The sequence below is a fragment of the Staurois parvus genome, unplaced genomic scaffold (genome assembly GCF_062004578.1).
Source record: "Staurois parvus isolate SC_StPar_1 unplaced genomic scaffold, SC_StPar_1.0 ptg000096l, whole genome shotgun sequence".
In the NCBI taxonomy this organism is placed as follows: Eukaryota; Metazoa; Chordata; class Amphibia; order Anura; family Ranidae; genus Staurois; species Staurois parvus.
The window spans coordinates 4,073,150-4,097,824 of NW_028317892.1; the positions used below are offsets into that span (position 1 = coordinate 4,073,150).

A 24,675-nucleotide genomic window follows, 5' to 3' on the forward strand; every position below is an offset into this window, starting at 1 on the left:
CCATTTCACTGCCATCAAGTAAAGTTGTTAGCTTTTAAAGCGTATGCCTTCTTTTGGAAGTATATTTGGGATTCATTAAAAACATGCTCAAGTTGTGATTATAAGGGTTTGATTGAAATATATCAGTTGCTCCTTTTTCCTTTTCTGTATAGTCAATAATAGTTAGTTGTTAACACAGTCCTTTAGTGTATAAATTCTAAAAAAAAAACGGAGCAATAATAATACATGGTACTGAAGCAGAATATATGTACAGAGCTGTAAATTAAACCAAAGAGGGAATGCTTGAGGAATTTGCATGTTTTTCTTTGGAATGATAATCAAATGATAACAGTTCTGCTTATACTAGGCACACATACAAATATGTACTAGAACCATTAAACCCATTAACAATAGAGTTTTCACAGTGAAGAGTGTTATGACAAATTTGAGGAAGTTAGATGCATCCTGAGCAGCAGGAAGGAGCCAGGCTTGGGAAACATTAAAAATGTCTTATCAGAAAGTGGCTGTGAAAAACCACACCCTGTCCCATAGCCCTTCTCAAGATAAATTGATGAGGCTATCAAGACTTTCAGGTACAAGCTCTATGCAGATCAGAGTTAATGGACTGCTGAATTCTTACTGGTAACATAAGGACTGCTGATTTTCTAAAAGGAGCCTTTACCCTCTTCTTTTTTAGAAGTAGATGCTATTTTGTGAGGAGCCAGAAAAGAAAAACAAGAATTACTAAGAAAAGCAAGAAGCAAACATGGACCCAAGCTACGCAATGGCTAAGTTTGGCTTGGAGTCCAAGGACATTCTCAGATCCAGGCAAAAAGGTTGCTGGTATTACATGAAATATTTCTTCATTTTTTCATCTATCATCCAGTTCCTTATCATCCTAGGCTTGGTGCTCTTCATGCTGTATGGCAATGCCCATGGTGGCACAGAACTTCGCCTGAAAAGTGTAGAGAATCGTTATAAAAACCTAACAGTTGACCATGCATTGCTGAAAGGTAATGTCAGTTTGCTAAAAGAAAAACTTGCCCTTGCAGAGAAGAATATGAAAAACTGCAGTGATATTGTCGTCAAAATGAATACAATCATCAGCAACATGAACAAAACAGGCCCCTGTCCAAGACCTGTGAGTACAGACAATTTTGTGCATGTTTGTTATAGCATTACTTTTTGTCTAGCTCTTTTGATTCATTGTATTATGTTGCAGTATCATGGTCCAAAAAGGTTTTAGCACATGTGATGGTCTTGTCAAACTTACAAAAGAAAAATAAATGTTATATCCTGTAATGCAAGTAATTGTTATTTAATGCTAACAAGAATACCTAACCTTTCTAGAATAAAGAGCATTGGAGATGTATGAACAATACCCACTTTACTAGATTTAAATAATTTAAGAGATGATTTCTAATTGGTAGCTGCAATTTGCATACTCCCTTTTGCTCTCTTTATTGTTTGCCTGAATAGGGCTGATAATTAAGGATACACTAAAGCAGTATTAAACTGAAAAACAAAAATGTAATATATTGCAGTTCACCCATCCTTAAATGTCTTAACTGAAATAGTTTTCTTTTTTTTTTACCTTTTATTTTGACATTGTGATCCAGCCAGTAACACACTGCCTGTCTTGGGGTATCTCCACTCTGGACAGGGACACCCTTGGACAGCAGTATTATTAATCTGGGGAAAGTGTAGTGTAAGATGGACTCACAGACTTAGATGGACTTGACTAACAAATAAAGCCAAACTCCCCAGATAACACTTTTTAAACATATGCAGCAACAGTTTTTTTTTCCCTTTTGGGATACAAGTTTTAAATAAAAGCTGATCATTGTAAGCACCCCTGTCAGTGTTAAATGGTTTGATTCATTCATCTACCTGGCACTTTTCCTGGATAGCATGGTCTGCAGGTGGAAACAAAATGAAAAACAAAAGAGAAAACCAATGCAGCCACCACATCTAAGGACTGGTATGCTGCAATACATTAAATGACTGACTTTGGGTTTAATACCACTTTAATGTTGCTTTTTTTTTTTTTTTTTTTTTTGCAAACTAGAAAATTATTGTTATTTTTAAAGATTTTTGAATATTTACAATACCTCACCCATAATAAGAAACCAAATATTTCGAGAGTTTGTATTAATAAATTATTAATGCCAGCATTGTTGAGTAGGAAGTCAGGGAACCCTAAATCTCTTTTCAGTAGGTTTGGCATCTGGCCTCCCTGTATTCAATTTTCTTAAGCAAACACTGGGGTTGATTTATTAAAGGCATATAGACTGTGCACTTTGCAATTACAATTTGCTCTAGAGCTTAGTAAATGAGGGGAAGCTTTCTGACTTCCGATATCCAATCATATGCATGCAAAAATTATTTTTTTTGTTAACATTTTGCTTGCATATGATTGGGTATTCTTTGCAAAGGTAAAGTGGTTGTAAAGCCTCAAGTTTTTTTTTGCCTGAATGCATTCAGGTTAAAAACCTTCTGTGTCGCATACTCCCCCCTCATCCCCCCTTATACTTACCTGAGCCCCATCAAGATCCAGTGCTGTGCATGAGCACTGTGGCTCTCCTGACTTTGTCCCTATTCCCTGGACGGATCGATAGTAGCGGGAACCATTGGCTCCCACTCATGTCAATCAACTCCACTGACGAGGGAGTGGGGAGCTTAGCCAAGTCAATGGACGCAGCAGCGGTGCTCATGACCGAGCCAGCACAAGTGCCCCCATGGCAATCAGCTTTTTATTGGGGCACTGAACAGAGAGGCAATAGTGACACAGCCCTGGCCACACAGATGTCCCTGGAAAGGCAACAGTGAGGAGATCTTGTTCCCAACTGTGATATCCCAAAAAAAAGTTTTTTTATTTTACAGATTAGTATAATTTTTTTCTGGCACATGCATGACATGAAGCACATAATGTCAAGCGTCTCATGTCATGCTTGCACAATACAAAATTTCAATCATCTGCTTGGAAGAAAAAAAAATCCTTTTTCCTCAAGGTAATTCAGTTTGGCAAATGCACAAGACAAGGCAGATGGCCATCTTTTTCTTTCTCTTTCTCAGCCAGCCTAATGATGATGTCATGCGCCTCATCTTGAACATGTGCCATGCCAGTCTTTTTTCTTTTTATGGTGGCGTGGGTTAGTGACTGGCGGGTTGCATCAGCGCTGAGACTTGGGAATCCATGCGAGGAAGAGGAAGGTAAGTACTACTTTTAGCTAGTAGAATGTTTTAAAGTAGTCAGGTCTACTAGGTGTAGGAAGGGGAGTTGTGGGTCCGCTTTAAGAAGGCATATTCTGAGCTTTCTAAACAAGGTGTTATAATTTTTATTTATTTTTCATGTTACATGTTATCCCTGAAGAAGGGCGTGGTGATACAACCTCCAAAATGTGCTGGCTTTGCAAACATTTTGTCATTGGAATTATTATTATACAGGATTTATATAGCGCCAACAGTTTGCGCAGCGCTTTACAACATGAGGTCAGACAGTACAATTACAATATGATTTAATAAAGTAGGAAGCAGAGGGCCCTGCTCGTTAGAAATTAAAATCAATAATCAACTTGCTTTTGGGACGTAATGCTTCAATTCTATATCTATATATAAGATCCCCAAGAGCCCCAAAGCTCAGGGAACACTTTAATGTAGACACCAGTGTTCTGAACCTGAGCTCTGGCATACCATATAATGCCTCAGTATTGGTCCATGGTTGCAATGGGCAGTCTTACTGAACTGGAGGTAATATTTACCTAATTGAGCACTCTGGCTTTTCAGACTTCTAGGTTTTCTGCAAGGTATTTTACAACACACATAGTTGCCTGCTTTCCATGTCTGCTGCCTATGTAGACATTTTAAATTAACCACAGCTTCATGTTTAAATTTATCACTAGTCTGCTTACAGTGGACCTAGGACTTATGTGGAAAAAAGGGATGCAGTTTAGTCTTGAATTCACTAGGTTTCTCTTACCTTTAGAAATCTTACTGTGGGTTTAAAATAATTACACAATACAGATTTTTACATCAAAGCAAACCTTTTTTAAAAAAAGAATTGTGGTGAACACCAACTGGTGCCTTAAGCTGGCCATAGATGGGTCACGATTTGGCCAATTCAGCAAGGATCAGCCAAATTTTGATTCACCTATGGTTGTTCTCACTAGAAAGGAGTTGATCTAACTATGGGCTTCTCTCTCAAACAGGAATGATGGAAATGTTTTATTCGATCAACGCTGCAGCCAAATAGCTGCAGCACTGATCAGTGTATTCTAACAGTGGAGACGTCCCACTGTCAGAATACAATAGTGAAGTGGATATACAGTAATTCCTTCATCCATCTTGAATGTGTGAATGAGGGAATAAGTTAGTTTATTTTAATTATCAACTGGCTGGCTGATAAAACAAAATCTGTCTCTCCATGGCCAACGTAAGGATCACTGTCTGACACTGTGACCCCTACCTCTAACTTAGAACTTTCAAAAGTGGGAAGCAGGATGACAGACAGGTTTAATCATGGCAGCAGTGGTGGTCAATTAGATATTAAAGGTCTCAAATTTAGTCACTGAAATCACAAAAAGGACTGCACTTATTATTAAAAGATGAAAGAATCATTCTAGGTTTGGCTCACAAACAGATTTGCATATTTTCAAATTTCACAACTTTGAGGTGAACCCCTCTTTATGAGGGAGCAAATCTTGTTACTTAAATCTGTCCATTTGTAAAGCTAATAAGCAAACTAGCATCTAGCAAAATCCACAGGAAGCCACACACTGACATAAGGGACATGTGCCAATGCCAAAATAAAAAAAAATATAAATAATTGATACAAAAGTATTTCTTCCTAAACAGAAATGTTAGCACTCCCCAACAGGTCAAACATACACTGACGATATAGCTGCTATAAACCCACTCTTTTATAAAAAAAAACTGCTGGGTTATTTATTCTTCAAATTATAAATTCTTATGGTTAAGCTGACCAGGATTAAAGGCTATGCACTGTAGTCTAGTTATTTTTCTTATCTATGCTGCAAGCCATTTAGTAAAAAGCTTGAGATTTGCAAATTTTAGGGATTCACAGTGAACCCCAACATCATCCCTACTTATTACGTTTATGTAATGCTGTAGAAAATGGTCCATGACCGTGGACATGCTACATTAGATGATTAGTGACTTAAGGTTTGCTATTAGAGATAACTAGATGTCCACATTTGTGATTCCTAAAGCCACCTTAAAAAATTAGCCATAACATTTGACATTCCCATAAACAAGATTTATTATAAAATATTAGAGGAAAAAAATACAAAAGAAGTAAAAAAAGTAAATCTATAGCACAGAATGTAAGAACCAGGGAAACAAACAACTGCACACTAATGATGCCACCTCCATGTTTTTGAGCCGACCAGGCATACACAGATGACCCCACCTGAAGACCATCATGCTCTAATGTCTTTCACCCCTAAGGGCTTGGTTGTAGAGAGTCTGCGAATAAGGCCACAAGGGTGAAATGCATTAGAAGTGGACCTACTTCAGGCAGTGTCTGACTGGTCAGAGCAATAACATTTTAACAATGAAGTGAAATCCAGTAGTGTATGCTGTTCATTTCCCTGAACAATAGCAGATGGCATGTGAACAGACTCAAAGACCAGCACCTGAAACATCCATAACTAGAGGAAGATATTGGGTTTGGAGCAGTGGCATCTTTTCTTTTTCTACTAACAGAAAGTAAGAAAGTGTGAAAAAAATCAAGCAAACATTTTACTTGCAGATGTAATATATTTCCCTAAATGGCATCTAAGTAGGAGGAATAATGGCTAATTTCTGTTGGGGTCCAAAGCCTGCACAGTACAAAAGTGGTATTGAAGGGTGCCTATCATATAGTTTTTTGTTTTCTTTTATTTTACATGTTTGCTTTAAAATGTGTGATATATAACAGAATAATACCTATGCCATCTTTTGGTTTTCCAAGGAATTAAAGCTCCCCTGCTTTATCTTCAAATTGCTCTGAACCCTAGAACTTAGTCAGATAGTAAGGATGGTTTGAAGTGCACATTTTATATTTTTAATAGATCAGATTCGATGTGCTGATTGACAAACATATACAGATAACATTCAGCAATAGATAAAATGGATTATATCTTTTTCTTTCTTATTTTTATTTTAGCCTCCGCCAAATAACTGCATTAATTTACAAGTTGCCCTGAACCATCTGAACGTGACCTGCAATAGTGAGTTCTATCTTTAAATATAAATGCTCCAAATGACTAAATGCTCCAAATGACTAAATTAACATTCTTGGTATCCCACATTATCAAGATCAGCTCAAAATATTAATTTTCTTTTTCTTAGCAAGAATCTTACAAATCTGAAAGTCCACTATTGGTGGAATTAGACTCAATAGTTTCTTCTTTAGAAAGTCCACTGGCTAGTATTTATAGAGGAAGAGATCCTTCCATTATCTTAAAGCAGAACTTTACTCATAACAACTTCATAAAAAAATTATATTCTTTAGCAAGGAACATACATTCTACATGAATATTTATGCAGTGTGTGCTGTAAACTGCCTCCAGCATTGCTCCTGTTTTTTCTTGCTGCAGGCTGCCATTTTGCTGAAGCCTAGAAGCCTTGAACAGCAGTGGAACTAAACCCATTGAGTTAACTATTTCAAAAAACAGTTACATTCCAGGAATATCAGGATTGCTAACTGTCACATTTGCTTGTGTTCTTAACCAAACTGTCAAACCATCAAATGACTGGTGTTAAAACTAATCGCATGTGCAGCACTATGGCATATGCAGATCAAACAGAAGCAGCTTTCTTGGCTGTAAAGGACAGGAAGGTTTAATTCTGCTTTAAGGCTATCAGCAGATTGGCCTCTACAAATTTGGCAGTGCCTAAAAATGCTTAAAAATGGAGAGAAACTGAGCATGTGCAGAGCAAGGTGAGACAGTGTATTACTGGATTTTAAACAGTTTTACATAGCTATACCTGCAAAAGAGGCCAGCCTGAAGTGATCTAGTAGGACTTCATTTTCTAACTAAAGTTCCACTTTAATTCATAGCATATAAGGGGGTTTCCAGCTGTCTGAGCAACTACAAATTGAGAAGAAGATGTATCTGTGGATGAAGAAATAATTAAAATTTCCCATCCACCTCAACTAAAAATGGTTTTAATGCTCCTATTTTTTTTCTAGGGGATGAAATAAAACCTTTTTTTTTTCTAGGGGATGAGTATTACCAAAATCCCTTGCTCTTCCCCCCCTTCCAGTTCTGGTTGTGATGTCTTGCCAATGTCATCACATACTGTACAATGCCACTTCCATATAATTTCACAAAAGTTGTATCTCTTCCCTTCACGCCCAGCTTCACTTTTATGGTTCAATAGATTTTTATTGAATTTTACAATAAAAAGACATGGGATGGAAATGGTCTTGGAGTAATCAAAGACGTGATGCTGAAACACCCATACACAAAACAGCAGTAATGCAATGAATACATTCAGCAGATACCGGTATTATCCAGCATCAGAATAAACAACATCAAGCAAAATTGATGTTTGAAAAAAACTATGGATATACGGTGGTTCAAAAGGCGGGACTTCCACACAGGTAGTAGTCAGGTGGTGGGTGTCACAGATCAAGGAAAGAGAAGAAACAAAAAAAAAAGAAAAGGGTGGGGTCCCTTCTTCTCTTTTTATCCTCCTATTACTTGCACCACTCTTCTTACAGATTTCACCTCCTTTCACCCTAATCCCCCAACAGTGTCTTACCCACCACACCCTGATCACTGTCACAGACAGAGATCTGCTCCCTGTGTTTAGTGGACAGACAGCAAGGCGCTCCAATAGCACCTGAAACAGGACAGTGCTTGCTGTATGTAGCACATGCTACCATGGCGACTTTCAGTAACCCTAGTGGCCCTTCAGGTGTGATAGATGAATAATTACATCTAACAAACCTCACCCAATGTAAGTTACAAAAAAAGCTTCAAGGATTGGCACTTATTGTATCCCACCAACACCTAGAACTGGCATTCATTTTATCCCACTGACACCAACAGAGCTTATTTTACTCACCACTGACACCATGACGAGGTTTATTTTTATTTCCACAGACATAAACAATCAGACTTATGGCACTCCTACTTTGCCTGAAAGGATAAGTTACAAGTTCCACCCGGTTTATGTTCCCGCCGCTGCTCAATCTCCCCCTCCCTGCGACAGCATTACAGAGAGAGGTTCCTTGTTCTAGCCCTCACTTTTTGAAAACAGCCCGCCCACACGGCAGCATCATTCATTCAGAGTTCTGAGAATAAATGAACTACAAGCCCTGACAGCCTTTGCAGCTGTCAGCTTGTAGTTCTCAATTAACTGCCACGGCACTGTTGAGCATTGAGTCTTTCTGTCAGACTGTATCTGCTTGCCCGTATAGGATGTACAAGCACACAGATACACTGACAGGTTTGCAGGAGTCCTGCATGGCACCAGTTATCTGCTGATCGCTGGTGCAATGCTTTTCAGGCTCCAAAAAAAAACAAATTGTGCATGCACATCTGTTTGCAAAAAAAAAAGGGCATTTATTATTTTATTAAAAAGTGAACTTGTCCTTTTCAACATAGCAAATCAAAGGGGGAAAGGTGCCGCAATACAAGCCATATGTCATTAACCTCTTCCCCTCCGGCCCATGTACAGTCATGGCCGAAATTGTTGGCACCCTTGATATTTCTCCAGGAAATCATGTATTTCTCACGAAACGTATTGCATTAACACATGTTTTGCTATACACATGTTTATTCCCTTTGTGTGTATTGGGACAAAACAAAAAAAGGGAGGAAAGAAAGCAAATTCAACATAATGTCACACAAACCTCCAAAAATGGGCTGGACAAAAGTATTGGCACCCTTTCACAACTGCGGATAAATAAGAATGTTACAAGCATGTGATGCTCCTGTAAACTCACCTGGGGCAAGTAACAGGTGTGGGCAATATAGAAATCACACCTGAAAGCAGATAAAAAGGAGAGACGTTCACTTAACCTTTGCATTGTGTGTCTGTCTGTGCCACACTAAGCATGGACAACAGAAAGAGGAGACGAGAACTGTCTGAGGACCTGAGAACCAAAATTGTGGCAAAATATCAACAATCTCAAGGTTACAAGTCCATCTCCAGAGAACTAGATTTGCCTTTGTCCACAGTGCGCAACATTATCAAGAAGTTTGCAACCCATGGCACTGTAGCTAATCTCCCTGGTCGTGGACGGATGAGGAAAATTGATGAAAGATTGCAACGCAGAATAGTCCGGATGGTGGATAAGCAGCCCCAAACATGTTCCAAAGACATTCAAGCTGTCCTGCAGGCTCAGGGAGCATCAGTGTCAGCGCGAACTATCCGTCGACATTTAAATGAAATGAAACGCTATGGCAGGAGACCCAGGAGGACCCCACTGCTGACACAGAGACATAAAAAAGCAAGACTACAGTTTGCCAAAATGTACTTGAGTAAGCCAAAAGCCTTCTGGGAAAACGTCTTGTGGACAGATGAGACCAAGATAGAGCTTTTCGGTAAAGCACATCATTCTACTGTTTACCGAAAACGGAATGAGGCCTACAAAGAACAAAACACAGTACCTACGGTAAAATATGGTGGAGGTTCAATGATGTTTTGGGGTTGTTTTGCTGCCTCTGGCACTGGGTGCCTTGACTGTGTGCAAGGCATCATGAAATCTGAGGATTACCAAAGGATTTTGGGTCGCACTGTAGGGCCCAGTGTCAGAAAGCTGGGTTTGCGTCCAAGATCCTGGGTCTTCCAGCAGGACAATGACCCCAAACATACGTCAAAAAGCACTCAGAAATGGATGGCAAAGAAGCGCTGGAGAGTTCTGAAGTGGCCAGCAATGAGCCCAGATCTAAATCCCATTGAACACCTGTGGAGAGATCTTAAAATTGCTGTTGGGAAAAGGTGTCCTTCCAATAAGAGAGACCTGGAGCTGTTTGCAAAGGAAGAGTGGTCCAAAATTCCAGGTGAGAGGTGTCAGAAGCTTATTGATGGTTATAGGAAGCGACTGATTTCAGTTATGTTTTCCAAAGGGTGTGCAACCAAATATTAAGTTAAGGGTGCCAATACTTTTGTCCAGCCCATTTTTGGGGTTTTGTGTGACATTATGTCATATTTGCTTTTCTGCCTCTGTTTTATATTTGTTCCAATACATACAAAGGGAATAAACATGTGTATAGCAAAACATGTGTTAATGCAATACCTTTTTTGTGTGAAATACTTGATTTTCAGGAAAAATATCAAGGGTGCCAACAATTTCGGCCATGACTGTATATAAACGTCCTCCCTCTTCCCTGCTTGTGCGTGCTCCCTGGAAGCGCACAGCACCACGATCCGGTGCCCGCTGTGTCCTCCGAACACCGATCACTGTGTGACGTTCTGATCATGTGATCACTGATTGGCCAATCAGTGATCACATGAATAGTAGTAAGTAAGATGTCACTCTTACATCATTGCTTACTATGTGTGAAATCTGTGAATGATCACATGGTACATGGCTATTCACAACAGCCTTGTACCATGTGACAAGCTGTGACTAATCACAGCTCTCACTGTATTTCTCAAAGGCTGCAAGGATGCAGCCAGAGAGAAGGAGAAATGATTGTTTTTACAGGCTTTATGGGTGTAAAAGCAATCAGTGTAAAAAAAAAAAAATCTTCATCACCCCGCACAAGTAGTACAGTGTCACTTGGTGACACTTTACTGCTAGGGTGACAGTATAGTACAAAAAAAATATATAATAATATAAAAAAATAAAATTACAATGTAAAAAAATTTTGAAAAATTATAATTTTTGGTTATAAACTAATTTGGGTTATTTTTTTTTACTAAAAAGATAACTGAATACATTTTGGCCAAGATTTAGGAAGAAAGATTATTTATTTGCAAAATTTTATAAGAAAACACTTTTTTTTCCCAAAATTTTTGGACATTTTCATTTATATAGCAAAACAAATAAAAATCCCAGTGGTGAATAAATACCACCAAAATAAAGTTTTATCTGTCTCAAAAAAATGCTAAAAAATTAATATGGGTACAGTGTTGCACGACCACGCAATTGTCATTCAAAGTGTGATAGCACTGAAAGCTGAAAATTGGCCTGGACAGGAAAGGGGTGAAAGTGTCCAGACTTGAAGTGGTTAAGTCACACCTATGTTACTGGTCACACCCTCTTTTCACATATTCAGGTAGAACAGAAAGCCATCAAAGTGGCTCTCCTAGTTATTTCCAAATGTATAATGTATGAGGGCCCGCAAACATTCCAGGGGTGCAGGGAAGAGATCTGGACCAGCTTTTATGAGACCTTGGAATGCATTAAATAGTGCTCTATTTTATCTGTAACCACATGCACTTTGGAACAATTCCTCCTCAAAGTTTACAACAGAAGCAGTGAATTCCTTGTTCAAACCAGTTCAGCCTCCCTCTCATCAGTGACTTGTCAGTTTTTTTTATCTCTAAAACACAGAGCAGGTACTCTGAAGAAGGTGACAGAGTGCCAAGAGACTCCATTTGGACAAACTGAATGTCAACAGCCTGGCCAAGTTGGCACTATCTGTTCAAGTATTTTTTAAAATATAAGTGTTAATATTCTTTGTAAAGGTTATATTTTTCTCTGAATATATGTTTCTCATATATTTTTCTCAAATGTCCATAGCTTCTTCAAAATCTTCCCAGCAATCCTATCTCTAGATGAAATTTGGCATAATGTATTATTTATTATACACTGAAACACACATATGAAGTGGCAGACTTTTTGATTTACTAAACCTGTTAAATAACAGGGCATATTAATCCACAGGATTATTGGCTATGAGAAGGGAAGGTATTTATGTGTTACAGCATAGAGGGGTTGAAACAAGATGATGAGTATTTACTTGGGTTGAGAAACCTTCATGGATCCAAGACTCCCATATTTCTTTCCCTATGGATTGTTATGCCTCCCTGTAGATGTCATTGTAGGGAGTTACACATTGGGGATTCTGGAGCCTTTCCTTTTCTTTTCCTTGGTCTTTATCTTCCTTCTCCTACCCCTTATGAGGTACCCTTCTTTTGGCTCATGTTTTATTGTCTTTCACTACTCGTATCCCTACCCGCCTTTCTTTTTTTTTCTCCTCTTCCTTCCTTCTTTTTCTCTTTTTCTTCTCTTTAACTGCAGAGAGAGCACCACCATTTGTACATTCTCTCTAGACCAGCTATCACTAGCACTAAATTGTTATACTCCAAATCAGGGGTGTCAAACTCCATTTCATTGCGAGCCACATTGAAGCCAACATTATGACTGCCCTCAAAGGGCCAGTGGTATCTGTAAGATTATGTACATTTACCCAGAGCTTTTTTTCTCAGAGTATAGGTGCAGGAACTCAACCAAGTCCCCCCCCCCCCCCCGCATCAAACAATCAAACATTGGGCATGGCCAAATTGCAATGGGGGGGATCTTAAAGTGACAATAACTACCAGGAGTTTATTGTGTGAGGAGTTCATGGATGCGCTATGTACAAAGTGCAGAGTTTAAGAGTGTGCTATGTACAAAGTGCAGTTTCAGGGATGCGCTATGTACAGAGTGAAGAGTTCTGTGGTGCCGGGTTGAGGAGTGCACTACATATAGTGTGCAGGGTTCAGCTCTCTTTCACAGGCTGTCCACATCTCACTTCCACCCCTCTTCCTCTCTGACCTCTGCACCACCATCCATCCCTTGCCTCTGCACACAGCTTCTTCCACAGCCCTAGTCTCCAAATCATTATTTGTCTGATATTTGGTGTGATTACACTTTGGCTGCAAACCATTATCAGTTCTTACACTTGCAAGTCAGTGAGTGTGTAGGATAAGAGTGAGGTGTGTGATTAACCAATACCAAGCAGGTGCTAATGATCATCAATTTCTAATGTAAATTGAAGCACAGTCATTAACCAAAATAGAAACAGCTGTGTAGGAGGGTTAAAACTGAGTGGGGAACAGCCAAACACTGCTACTAAGGTGAAATTGTGTAAGACAGTTTCATTTCATTTCACAGGTCATACACCATGGCAAGACTAGGCACAGCAACAAGACACAAGGTAGTAATACTGCATCAGCAAGGTCTCTCCCAGGCAAAGATTTCAAAGAAGACTGGGATATCAGGATGTGCTGTTAAAGTTCTTTTGAAGAAGCATAAAGAAACTGGCATTGCTGAGGACTGTAGATGTAATGGTTGGCTAAAGAAACTTAATGCAGCAGATGAAAGAAACATCATACTTACTTCCCTTAGACATTGGATGATGTCCAGCAGTGCCATCAGCACAGAATTGGCAGAAACTGTCAAGGTCCTACCTTTTCCCTGTGGTTATGTTACTTCATGTGCTGGTGTCCATCTTGGATTCTGCTGTGCATGATGGGAGCCCTTTTATGCCTTCAGGTTTCTGTGGTCCATCCTCCAGAGGGGTGTGGCTGATGACATATAAGCCTGTGGCCCGCACATGCTCTTTGCACTTGTGTCTTGTGTCTTTGTGTTGCTGTTACTCTGTTCTGACTCTCGTGACTCTCCTGGTATCTGATTCGGCTTGTCTTGACTATTCTTTGTATTCTCCTTTGATCTGACCCTCTGTTGCTGAACCCGGCTCGTGACCTGTGATTCTCGTCTGCTGTCCTGTACTGTTCTGTCCTGTTGTTGTTGACCCCGGCTTGTCTGACTACTCTTTTGTCTCTTCCACCAGCTACACGCCATTGGCGGCGGCCATTACCGCAGCTGAGGTGTCTCGGGGGCCGCGACCTGGTTCCTGGCTGCGTCAAGTCCATCCCCACCATCAGGGGCCCTGGTGAAGGGCAGCCTGGGACTTAGACTCCGCGCCCTGAGGGACTTCGGTCTGTGGGTGGTGGTTGTCGTCAGCCAGTGCGTTACATTGTTAGGCCTGCCTGTCCGTTCCTCAGCTCCTGCCCTGACAGAAACAAGTGGGGCCCAGACACCCCAGTCCAATGTCTGGTGAATTCTGGCCAGAAATGGTCTTCATGGAAGAATTGCAACCAAAAAGCCATACCTCTGACATGGAACCAAATAAACTATGCACAAAAACACAAGAACTGGGATGCAGAAAAATGGCAGCAGGTGCTCTGGACTGATGAGTTGAAATATGTAGCTGTAGCAGGAGGCAGTTTGTTTGCTGAAGGGCTGGAAGGAGATACAATAATACGTGTCTGCAGGCAACAGTGAAGCATGGTGGAGGTTGCAAGTCTAGAGCTGCATTTCTGCAAATGATATTGGAGATGCCAAAAAATACATTCAGATAATTTTCCACAATGTCATACCATCAAGTAGGCATGTGACTGGCCCCAGATTTATTCTGCAGAGGGACAACGACCTCAAATATGTATCCAATGTCATTTAAAAACAAGGAGTCCTCGAAGTGATAGTCTGGCCTTTACAGAGCCCTGATCTCAACATCATTGAGTCTGTCTGGGATTACAGGAAGAGACAGGAGGATCTGAGGCAGTCCACATCCACAGACGATCTGTGGATAGTTCTCCAAGATGTTTGGAACAATCTACCTGACATGTTCCTTAAACTGTGTGCACGTGTACCTAGAAGAATTGATGCAGGTTTGAAGCCAAAGGGTAGTCACACCAAATATTGATTTGATTTGGATTTCTCTTCTGTTCATTTACTTTCAATTTTGTTAATTGATAAAAATAATCTATTAACACTTCTAATTCTGAAAGCATTCTTCATTTACAGCATCTTTTCATGTCTGCCTAAAACGTTTGCACAGTAGTTTATATTGTATTAAAAAAAACAGTCTAACCATTCTATCTGGTGTCAAGTAGAATACAATAATACATTTTAAGAGTACAAATTCACCTGACTGTTCTTTCTTTCTTTTTCCTTCTTAAACAGATGAAAGACTTAAAGCAGAGAATTATAGGATCTTGATGGACTTCAAACTCCATCAATTAAATGAAAACTGCTCAAAGACAACAACTGAATGTGCCACAAAAAGTCGTTTAGCCACTTCTGAAAATATACAGCTTCAAAGGGATAAGGAAGACCTGGAGAGTCAGATAAAACTGCATCAAGCATCCTGTACTGCAATTGAAAAAACGTTTGGGATGGAGGTACAGAACTTAAAAACTGTGATTGAGAACGCAATATCATCTGAAAACCCCTATGATTCAACTGCAACGTGTAGACGAATATCTGATTTAGTTATCAAAAGGATTGAAAGTACCTTGGTCAAGTTAAGGCAAGATGTTAACATTTTTGTCTATGAAAACAGCCAATTGCAGGTGACCAAAGCACGGATTAATGCAGATCTGGAGAAGTGCATTCATGACAAGAACATTGTCACTTCAGAGAAAAATAACCTAGCAGAAAAAAAAGCTTCAATAGAAAAAGACCTGGGAACAAAAAAAGATGAACTCTATGCGTGTCAATCTCAATATTTAAAAAAGGATGCAGAGTTAGCAAGCTGCCAGAAGCCACCGGTGAGACGTCTTACAGTGGATTTTTGGTGCATGTTCAAAGATTGATTATCTGCATATAGGGCATGATGAACAGAATATTAGATTTGTGCTGTATGTACTGTAAATATTCTGTACTAGTAAATGAAGGTTTGGAGAAAGTATAGAGGTTACAATGAGTCATTGAGTTAACTTTAAAGACTTAAAGTATTTAAAAGAATACTATTATCAAAATGAAAACACTTCCTCTACTACTATTATTACTACTAATTGTTCTTGGATATGAAGAGAAAATGAAAAATCTGAAAATAAAGGTTTTGCAAGAGCAACCAATGCGATTGTAACCATTACGTTGCAGTTAAAAATAATTTATTTTGCTGCAGTAACTAATCCAGTTTTGAGCTGCTAATGTTCACATACAAGTTAGAAAATAAATATGTCATATTTACATTTACAATGATTCAAAGATAGCAAAAACCTCTTCTAATAGAGTGCACATTCTCAGCAGAGTGCACTCCTCAGCACATTTGAAATGTCATCGAACTTCAGTATATATAGTGTATATATCCTAAATAAATAAATAAATATATATATATATATATATATATATATATATATATACACACTGCTCAAACAAAAAATTAAAGGAAACCACATCAGGTCTCAATGGGGAAAAATCTCATGCAGGATATCTATACTGTTATGGACTGGGTAATGTGTTAGGAACGTAAGGATGCCCCATCATTTGATGGAAATTAAAATTATCAACCTACAGGGGACTGAATTAAAAGACAACCCGAAATTCAAAGTGAAAAAAGTATGCAGCAGGCTAGTCCATTTTGCTAAAATTTTTATACAGCAACTCAAATGGTACTCCACGTGCTTGTATACATGCCTGACAATGTCAGGGCATGCTCCTAATGAGACGACAGATGGTGAGGTATTTCCTCCCAGATCTGGAGCAGGGCATCATTGAGCTCCTGGGCAGTCTGAGGTGCAACCTGGCGGTGTCAGATAGACTTCGCATTGTCGTGCACCAGGAGGAACCTAGGACCCACTGCACCATCGTAAGGTCTGACAATGGGTCCAAGGATTTGATCCCGATGGCTAATGACAGTCAGGGTGCTATTGTCTAGCCTGTAGAGGTCTGTGTGTCCCTCCGTGGATATGCCTCCCCAGATCATCACTGGCCCACCACCAAAATGGTCATGCCTAATGATGTTAAGGCAGCATAACATTCTCCAGACCCTTTCACGTCTGTCACATGTGCTCATGGTGAATCTGCTCTCATCTATGAAAAGCACAGGGCGCCAGTGATGGACCTGCCAATTCTGCTGTTCAATGGCAAATGCCAATCAAGCTCTATGGTGCCAGGCAGTGAGCGCAGGGCCTACTAGAGGACGTCTAGCCCACCCTCATGAAGTCTGTTTCTGATTGGTCAGAGACATTCACACCAGTGGCCTGCTGGAGGTCATTTTGTAGGGCTCTGGCAGTACTCATCCTGTTCCTCCTTGCACAAATGAGCAGATGCTGGTCCTGCTGGTGAGTTAAGGACCTTCTACGGCCCTGTCCAGCTCTCCTAGAGGAACTGCTTGTCTCCTGAAATCTCCTCCATGCTCTTGAGACTGTGCTGGGAGACGCAGAAAACCTTCTGGTAATGGCATGTATTGATGTACCATCCTGGAGGAGTTGGACTGCCTGTGCAACCTCTGTAGGGTCCAGGTATCGCTGACCCTAGACAACTGCAAAACTAGTGAAAAACAGAAAAGATGAGTAGGGAAAAAATGAGTAGGGTAAAACCATTACAGTTTTGGGGATCATCTCATTGTTTCCCACATAGTGCACCTGTTTGTTAATTTCATTAACACCAAAGCAACTGAAACTGATTAACAACCCCCTCTGCTACCGAACTGACCAGATCAATATCCTAGGAGTTTAGCTGGCTTGATGTTATAATCTAATTAAAAAGTGTTCCTTTAATTTTTTTTGAGCAGTGTATATGATAATGTGCCAGGTACAATGTCCCAAGTTACCAAGTCAAGATGCTACAAAGTCTGTCTACATATGGGAGACCCACCTACACTTCTACACACCAACAAAGGTTAGACATAGGGGTTTGGTAGGAACACTACATATTTCAACCTGCAAAGGGCCTTATTATCTAGGACTGAGGTTACATCCAAGTACCCAGTCTTCTGCACTGTATTTTGACAGCATTGCATCTATAAATTTGCAACGTATAGCCATCATTAATCAATTAAATTTAATTATATGGTATACGTTATAATTAAAAGTTATATTTTCTCCCAGTATAAAATATCTGCCTTGTCATCTCCAGAATTTTTAGTTTACATTATCCAAATTCTAATGTGGTTTCTATATTATTGCCATATTTTGTACCTGATATGTATATCTTGTTTGTGTGTATAAATCCATGAAATTATTACTTCCTAATAAATTTTTTTTTTTCACAGATGCGACCACCAGTTCTATTTCCACCACTTCGTACTTAATGGAAACAGAGAACACAAGGTAATATTTTGTGAAAGAGGCCATCAATGTCAGCCTACAGGTTTACTTAATTTTGAGGAGCTTAAGAGTTCTTAGGGTTAACTAAAAAAAACACCTAGATTGAGTGACAAAACTGAGAAACTATGTAACAACTCTCATACTGTTGTTGGGAATTCATTCAATTGTGTGCAAGTAAAATGCTGTATTTGCTAGAAAATTACTTATAACCCTATAAACATTATATTTTTATAATTCAGTAAGCTTCTTGAAAACCACAATGTTCATATATGTATTGTCCTTGCGAGTGATCAGTGAACAGCCTATTTGTCTTTAGTAAATCTACTCCAATGTGTAATGGAAGAGATGGAGTTGAGTGGGGTGAGAATGTCTGCGTCTCCTGCTAAGTCCTTGTTTTTCTTTAACTTGAGGACATTACTGGGTGAGACTACCTGGGTGCTCTTATTCCTTTGCTGTAGGGTCTCTTAAAGTGTGCATCAAAATTTTGACATGCAGCTATGTCCCTGCAGCCGATGCGTCTGCATCCACTTCTATTGGCTGCCTACATGCAGCTCTGAAATGGATTCACACGCAGCAGACATTGGCTAAGCACAGAGGATGGGTCTCAGCGCCCATCTGAATGAACTAATAACCATGTGTAGCAAACCTGCTCATCAGAGTTGGAGCGGAGTTCTCCTTCAACCTTTTTTTTCTTGTTCCATTCTGTTATTTGAGGTATTCCTCGCTCATTCCTCACATCCCCCCTTTCCAGTCCTGAGAGGCAAACGTTATCTCCTGACAGATGGTGCGGGTCAACCTGGTTAAGACATCTTGAGTTTGCCGCCAGCCGTCTGGGAAAACTGTCACCTTTCTCACCTACGTTCTGATAAGGCAGCATTTCTCAGAGGGCTGGGAAGCATTGACCCAAAACGGCGTAAGCCCACACATTATCAAACTGACCAGAGTAATTGCACATTCCTAAGGTCAACTGTATGTTTCATGTCATGTATTATGAAGCTGTAGTTAATACAGAGTTTCCCACTGACCACTCCCAAAATGTGTAGTCAGAGCCCCCCCCTTAGAGAGGGACTTTTAAGAAGAGACAAGTGAGCTAGAGCTAGACACACACAGAGATCTCCCAGCAACATCGTAACAAAAGGAGATCAAGAAATCACCCTGCTCTACAACTTGGATCTGCAAACCCAGACATATGGGCATGTAACTTAACCCTGTAATCTTCTTCCTAATTATCTCTTTGCTGTGTCTTTATACACATATATATATATTTTTGTGACATCTCTTTGTAAATATTGTATCGCACCTGTTGACCCTTTTAGTAATAAATCTTTCTTTCTGAAAGTGTTAAACTGTTTCTAAGCACTTATTTGCAATGCACGAATCCCTGCCTTTGAAGAGACGCTACTGTTTGGTATATCTCTGTGTAACAGGTCCGCGGGCCGTGCTATATAGATCAATATTTCAATCATTATAGTGTATATTTGATAACGGGAGTTTCCCAGTCTCCGACAAAAGTGGTGGTGGCAGTAGAGGGTTAGTTGCGTAATTAACCCGACCCAGTAACAAGCGCATTTAGGCTGCAGGCACCGATTGTAGTCCATTAGCTGTGCTGGGTGCAGCTGAGTGTGGCCTTGTTACGCGCGTCACACCACGGTTTTAGATCGGCCGGTCCTTCGGTCACGAGTTTGGTGAGAAGGTCTGGGGTCTGACACCGTGGGCGTGACGTATTACTGTTAGTCGCGGTCGTGTGATTGTCGCATGTTGGTGGCGGCGATCGTGGATCCGTGACACCATGTAAGTGCAGAAAAGTGATTTTGTGAAAAAGTACTTAAGGCTTGTTCACACGTGCGGCAGAGACTGTACCATGCTTGGATAGCTTTTCAGAGGTGTTTGATAGGCAGTTAAGAGGCAATAAGTCACCTTCTTAATGCCCAATTTAACCGCATTCCAACTGCACTATAGCCGAAAGATGGCTACAGCGCTGTTGTCCAGTTCTGGGAGGGCGTACATGGACGTCCTCCTAGAACGCACCCCTTGTGCATCCGGTGCTGTCGGTGATCGCTGTGTCCTATGGACAAAGCTGATTGCGTGATGAGGTAAAAGGCCAATCACAGCGGCCTTTTACCACGTGATCAGCTGTGTCCAATGACACAGCAGATCACAATGTAAATACAGTTGCCGGTTATTGCCTGCACTTTCCTCATGCTGTCACAACGTGAGGAAAGTACTCCCAATAACCAGCAAATGTGACAGGGGAGATCTGCACTAATAATCAGGGCACTGATTATCAGTGATCTGATTATCAGTGCAGCCCATCAATGCCCAGTAATGCCACCCATCAGTGCTAACCATCAGTGCTGCCCAGCAGTGCCATATGTCAGTGCCTCCACTCGGTGCTCTCATTCAGTGCCTCCCATCAGTGTCCATCAGTACTGCCTATCAGTGTCCATCATTGTTGCATATCGGTGCATCATCAGTGCCTCCTCATCAATGCCCACCAGCGCCGCCTTGTCAGTGCTACCTATGAGTGCCGCCTCATCAGTGCCTATCAGTGCTGCCTTTTTCGTTTTGCAGTGCAAAAAATAAAAACCCCAGTGGCAATTATATATCACCAAAAGAAAGCTCTATTTTGTGTGAAAAAAATGTCATATGGGTACAATGTTGCATGACCACACAATTGTCAATCAAAGAGCAACAGCACTGAAAGCTGAAAATTGGCCTGGGCAGGAAGGGAGTAAAAGTGCCTGGTAGGCAAGTGGTTAACCCTTGAAATGCCGCGCTACCATACTGCAATAGCATGCATTGCCAGTGATTGCGGGGTGGTTGCAGGGTGTCCCCATAGGACTGCATTAGTTGCAGGGTGTCCCCATAGGACTGCATTAGTTGCAGGGTGTCCCCATAGGACTGCATTAGATTAATTCAGTTGCAGTATCGCCTGCTGAAGGTGGCAAGCTGTTTAGGATTTGCTGTGGCCATGAAGCACAGCATTGGGGCCACAGCATATGCACAGCCTTGAGAAGCTGTATGTTTAGTGTTCAGGCGGGTGGTTAGGGGCCACCTGGTTTTACTTCCCTCCCAGATACATGTGTGAATGACCCCTTAAAGTGACTAAGAACAGTATACTCAATCAAGGATTAAGCATTGTATACAATATGCTTAATATGTATTGCCACTTTTGCAGCCACATTGAGATAACACTTACTTTATATTTTTTACATGTTTCATTCACATAACATAAATTTAAAAAAAAATCCACTTATCTCTCTTTATTTATAAGGGCTGGGGATCTGTGCTTGCCATAATTAACTTTGTTTGTACTGTACTGGCAGATCTCATTATCATTTGTAAATCAGATCTAAATACTATCTGCCCTAACAAAGGGGTTAAAGATTCAGAAGCTTGACTTCTGAGTTGTATGTCAGTGAAAGATAGCTCAGCTTGTCCTTAGCCTTTCTTTTGGGACAGATGTACTCTAAACTTATTGAGAATTTCTTGCAGTCTTCCATGATACATTGTCCTAAGAATCATGTAAGAGGTAAGAAATGTAAAAAATAAATAGGTTTGCTGTGTGAATGGGAGCATATAACAAACATATAGCGTGATTTTACTAAAACTGGTACACTCAGAATCTGGTGCAGCTATGCATAGTAGTCAATCAGCTTGGAGCTTGAGTTGGACCAGTTTTGCACTGCTTAGTTCCAATGTTTGACCATTTTGACATGTAAAGCTTCGGAACCTAATAGTGCTGATTTCCCTCTGCCCTTTCTTACCTTCTACAAATTCTTTTTTGCCCAGTGAGGTAGCCTCTCATTATAAAGGGTCAGAAAGAATGTGGTTGGGTGGGTGTTAGGTAGTGTGCAAGCTCCAACACCACCTAAGAAAATGAGCGAAAAAGGCAGGCAGAGTAAGAACTGAGAAGTTAGTATCAAGGAACAACCAAAGAAGGAAGGGGTCTCAGCATGACAGCTTAAATTTTGAGGACAGGCACACAATTAGGTCTACATGAAAAAACTGTTAGCGTCTTACCTTTGTTTAGTCTTCACAAATGATAAACAAAAGCCTTCCTGGGGTATAGCAAAATCAAGGCCATTTCCAGTCTTCTGGCCAAGAGTTATGAAATGTTTTTTCCTTTTGAGGCTCACACAGATACTCATTTTGGTGTGGTTTATGTCTTTGCTGGTTCTAGAAGTGCTCTGACCTATGCGTACATCCCCTGTATTTATTACAGCACCTGAAAGCAGGTGTTTCTAAGGTAACCTCACAGGTATGTCCCATCTATGACTACCCCTTTGTCCTCTGAGGCTTTTTGTTATTTGCTGTTGTACCTTTATTGTCCTATAAGAGCTTTCAGCTTTAAGAGTAATGTAGGGTATTTAGCATATAATTGAAATCCTGATACATTTTTCCTGCATTTCCACTTTAAACACTTGAACTTGAGTCTTTTTCATTTTTACCCACAGGAAATAAGGGAGAAAGATAAAGCAGAAGAGAGTATTTCTTCATTCCATCAACCTTAATAATATGGATTCTCAGCAAGGACAAAGTGATGCTTTCATGAAGAAGGCAGATTCCTATGGTTTTTATTATACATAACATCCGTATGTGTGTGTATGTGTGTATAATATATATATATATATATATATATATATATATATATATATATATATTGTGTGTGTGTGTGTGTGTGTGTAAAGCCAATCATATATTCACATTATAATTGAGGCCATGTGTTTTTAGTATATAAAGGTATATAGAAAATTGTATATCACAACTATACTTTAACAGCCTGATATAAAATGAGATTGTATGCTTGTATATTATATTCTGTATACTATTAATGTAGTTCTATAAGAATGATTTTCACTTTCAACATTTTTTATTGAAATATTTTAAAGTACAAGTTTACAACTATACTTTAATTGCCTGATATAAAATGAGATTGTATGCTTGGATATTACATTGTATATACTATTAATATAGTTCTTTAAGTATTATTTTAACTTTCAAAAATTTTAAATATTTTAAAGTAACATAGAGAAGGATGTTGAGATAAGCAATGCACCATAGTTTTATGAGAATAGAAGCCTTTAATAACACAAGTCCATGTTTGAGCACGACAAAAGTCTGTAAATGTATAGAATAATAAACTAGTGAAACCAAGGTGGTATGGAGCCATCTTAGAAGGATGCAGGTGGTTAGCAGGGCATTGACTAGGATGTGCTGCTAAATCCAGTTGAAGAGTTATGTTTGCTTCAAAATGGAAACAAGACAGAAATGAAAGGACCTTCATGATAGGGTGTGAGGGGGGCATTAGAGGGGTGGTAGGAAGAAAGTGAAGTGAGGGGAGAAGGAAAAGTGGACATCAAGGACACCTAAGTTAGGCTCTTAAGACTTGTTCTGTAAGAATAATTTTCAATGCCTTGAAACCTTTAAACAAATTCTATACTTTAGAGGTCAGTTTCTTTAAAGGGGCATAAGCCAAACATATAGAACTGCATGTAGCCCCATGTAACTTGAATATTTTGCATAAGCCTCAAAGAGAGCTACTAAAACTTGTATTATGCCATTTACTTATGAAGCATCCAGTCAGGCTTTGCACAGTATTTTACCTGATCAGGATGCAGTTTGAAATGTATTTGTTGCTCCCTTCCCTATTTAGAACTTTCCTGGATGTGTCTTAAGACTTTCTGTCCCCAGTCATGTGATTAATGCTGAAGTTATTACAGGAAACTCCTGTTTGTCTTCGTGTGCCAGCAATGTTTTCATTAAATGGTCATATAAACACACGCACATTGTTCTTTTTGTACATATTTCTTGCCTGTCACGGATGTGAAGAATAAACTTTATGTTAAAATGATACAAGAGACGTTTCCCGATTACTCAAACATTTTTTGTTGAGTTGGAAAGGGTCATAACTTGTGTTGATTGTGCATAAGTGTGTGAGCATGAAGTGCATTTAAAAAGTGGTATGAGCTATGCACATTATTATACTAATATTATACAATAAAATAGAGATGTGACTAGTGGTTAGTTCTGTCATCACTGGGTCATTACTGACTATGATAGATGAAGCCACCTTAATTTAGGAGCTATGTGATCACCAAAACAAAACATTTGATGGACCGTGTGTCTCTGTGCATTTTGTTTGCCCTTTAGCATGGGGAATACACAGGTATAGCAACAACCAGCTCTGAGTAATCCAGTTCCAGATTAAATCCAAAACTGTTTCTTAGATTTGAATAGTGATGTTACAACCTTTGTCTCATTTTTATTGCTGCAAGGTATATAGTATAAAAAGAGAATCACAATGTTAATAAAGGGCCAAAGCAGGTTTATGTAATACAACAGTCCAACACACAAGAGCATTTTGGGGGTTCAAAGAGTGCCCTTCATTAGGGCTTGAAAATCTTGCTAAAGTTGGGTAAAATTGGAGGGCACTGGACTGAGTGAGTTACAATTTTGTAAATCAAGGTACAACTTTTAGAGTTATCATAACAGCAGGCTTCAGCGGCTGTTTTTATTGCTGTTTGTTACATATTAAAAATCATTTATGATTTAGTAGGGTGGGAAAGGAAATCCAGTCCGTTTTTGTAAAACTTTGTGCCTATTCAGGGCAATGAGGGCAAGGCGCAATCAAAAACAGTCTAGAACAAAGTTTTAGAGAAGAATGAATCAGGGCTAAGTTAAAAA

General features: G+C 39.7%; 1 protein-coding gene across 1 annotated transcript; it reads left to right on the forward strand.

Annotated features, from left to right (window-relative positions):
- The first annotated feature begins 554 nt into the window (after positions 1-554).
- Positions 555-23,847, forward strand: PLVAP (plasmalemma vesicle associated protein). Its single transcript, XM_089670839.1, has 5 exons — positions 555-1,120; positions 6,146-6,209; positions 14,897-15,483; positions 17,934-17,991; positions 22,446-23,847. Exons 1-4 carry the CDS (start codon positions 746-748, stop codon positions 17,970-17,972), a joined length of 1,065 nt encoding a protein of 354 aa, XP_089526965.1. The 5' UTR covers positions 555-745; the 3' UTR covers positions 17,973-17,991; positions 22,446-23,847.
- Positions 23,848-24,675: the final 828 nt, after the last annotated feature.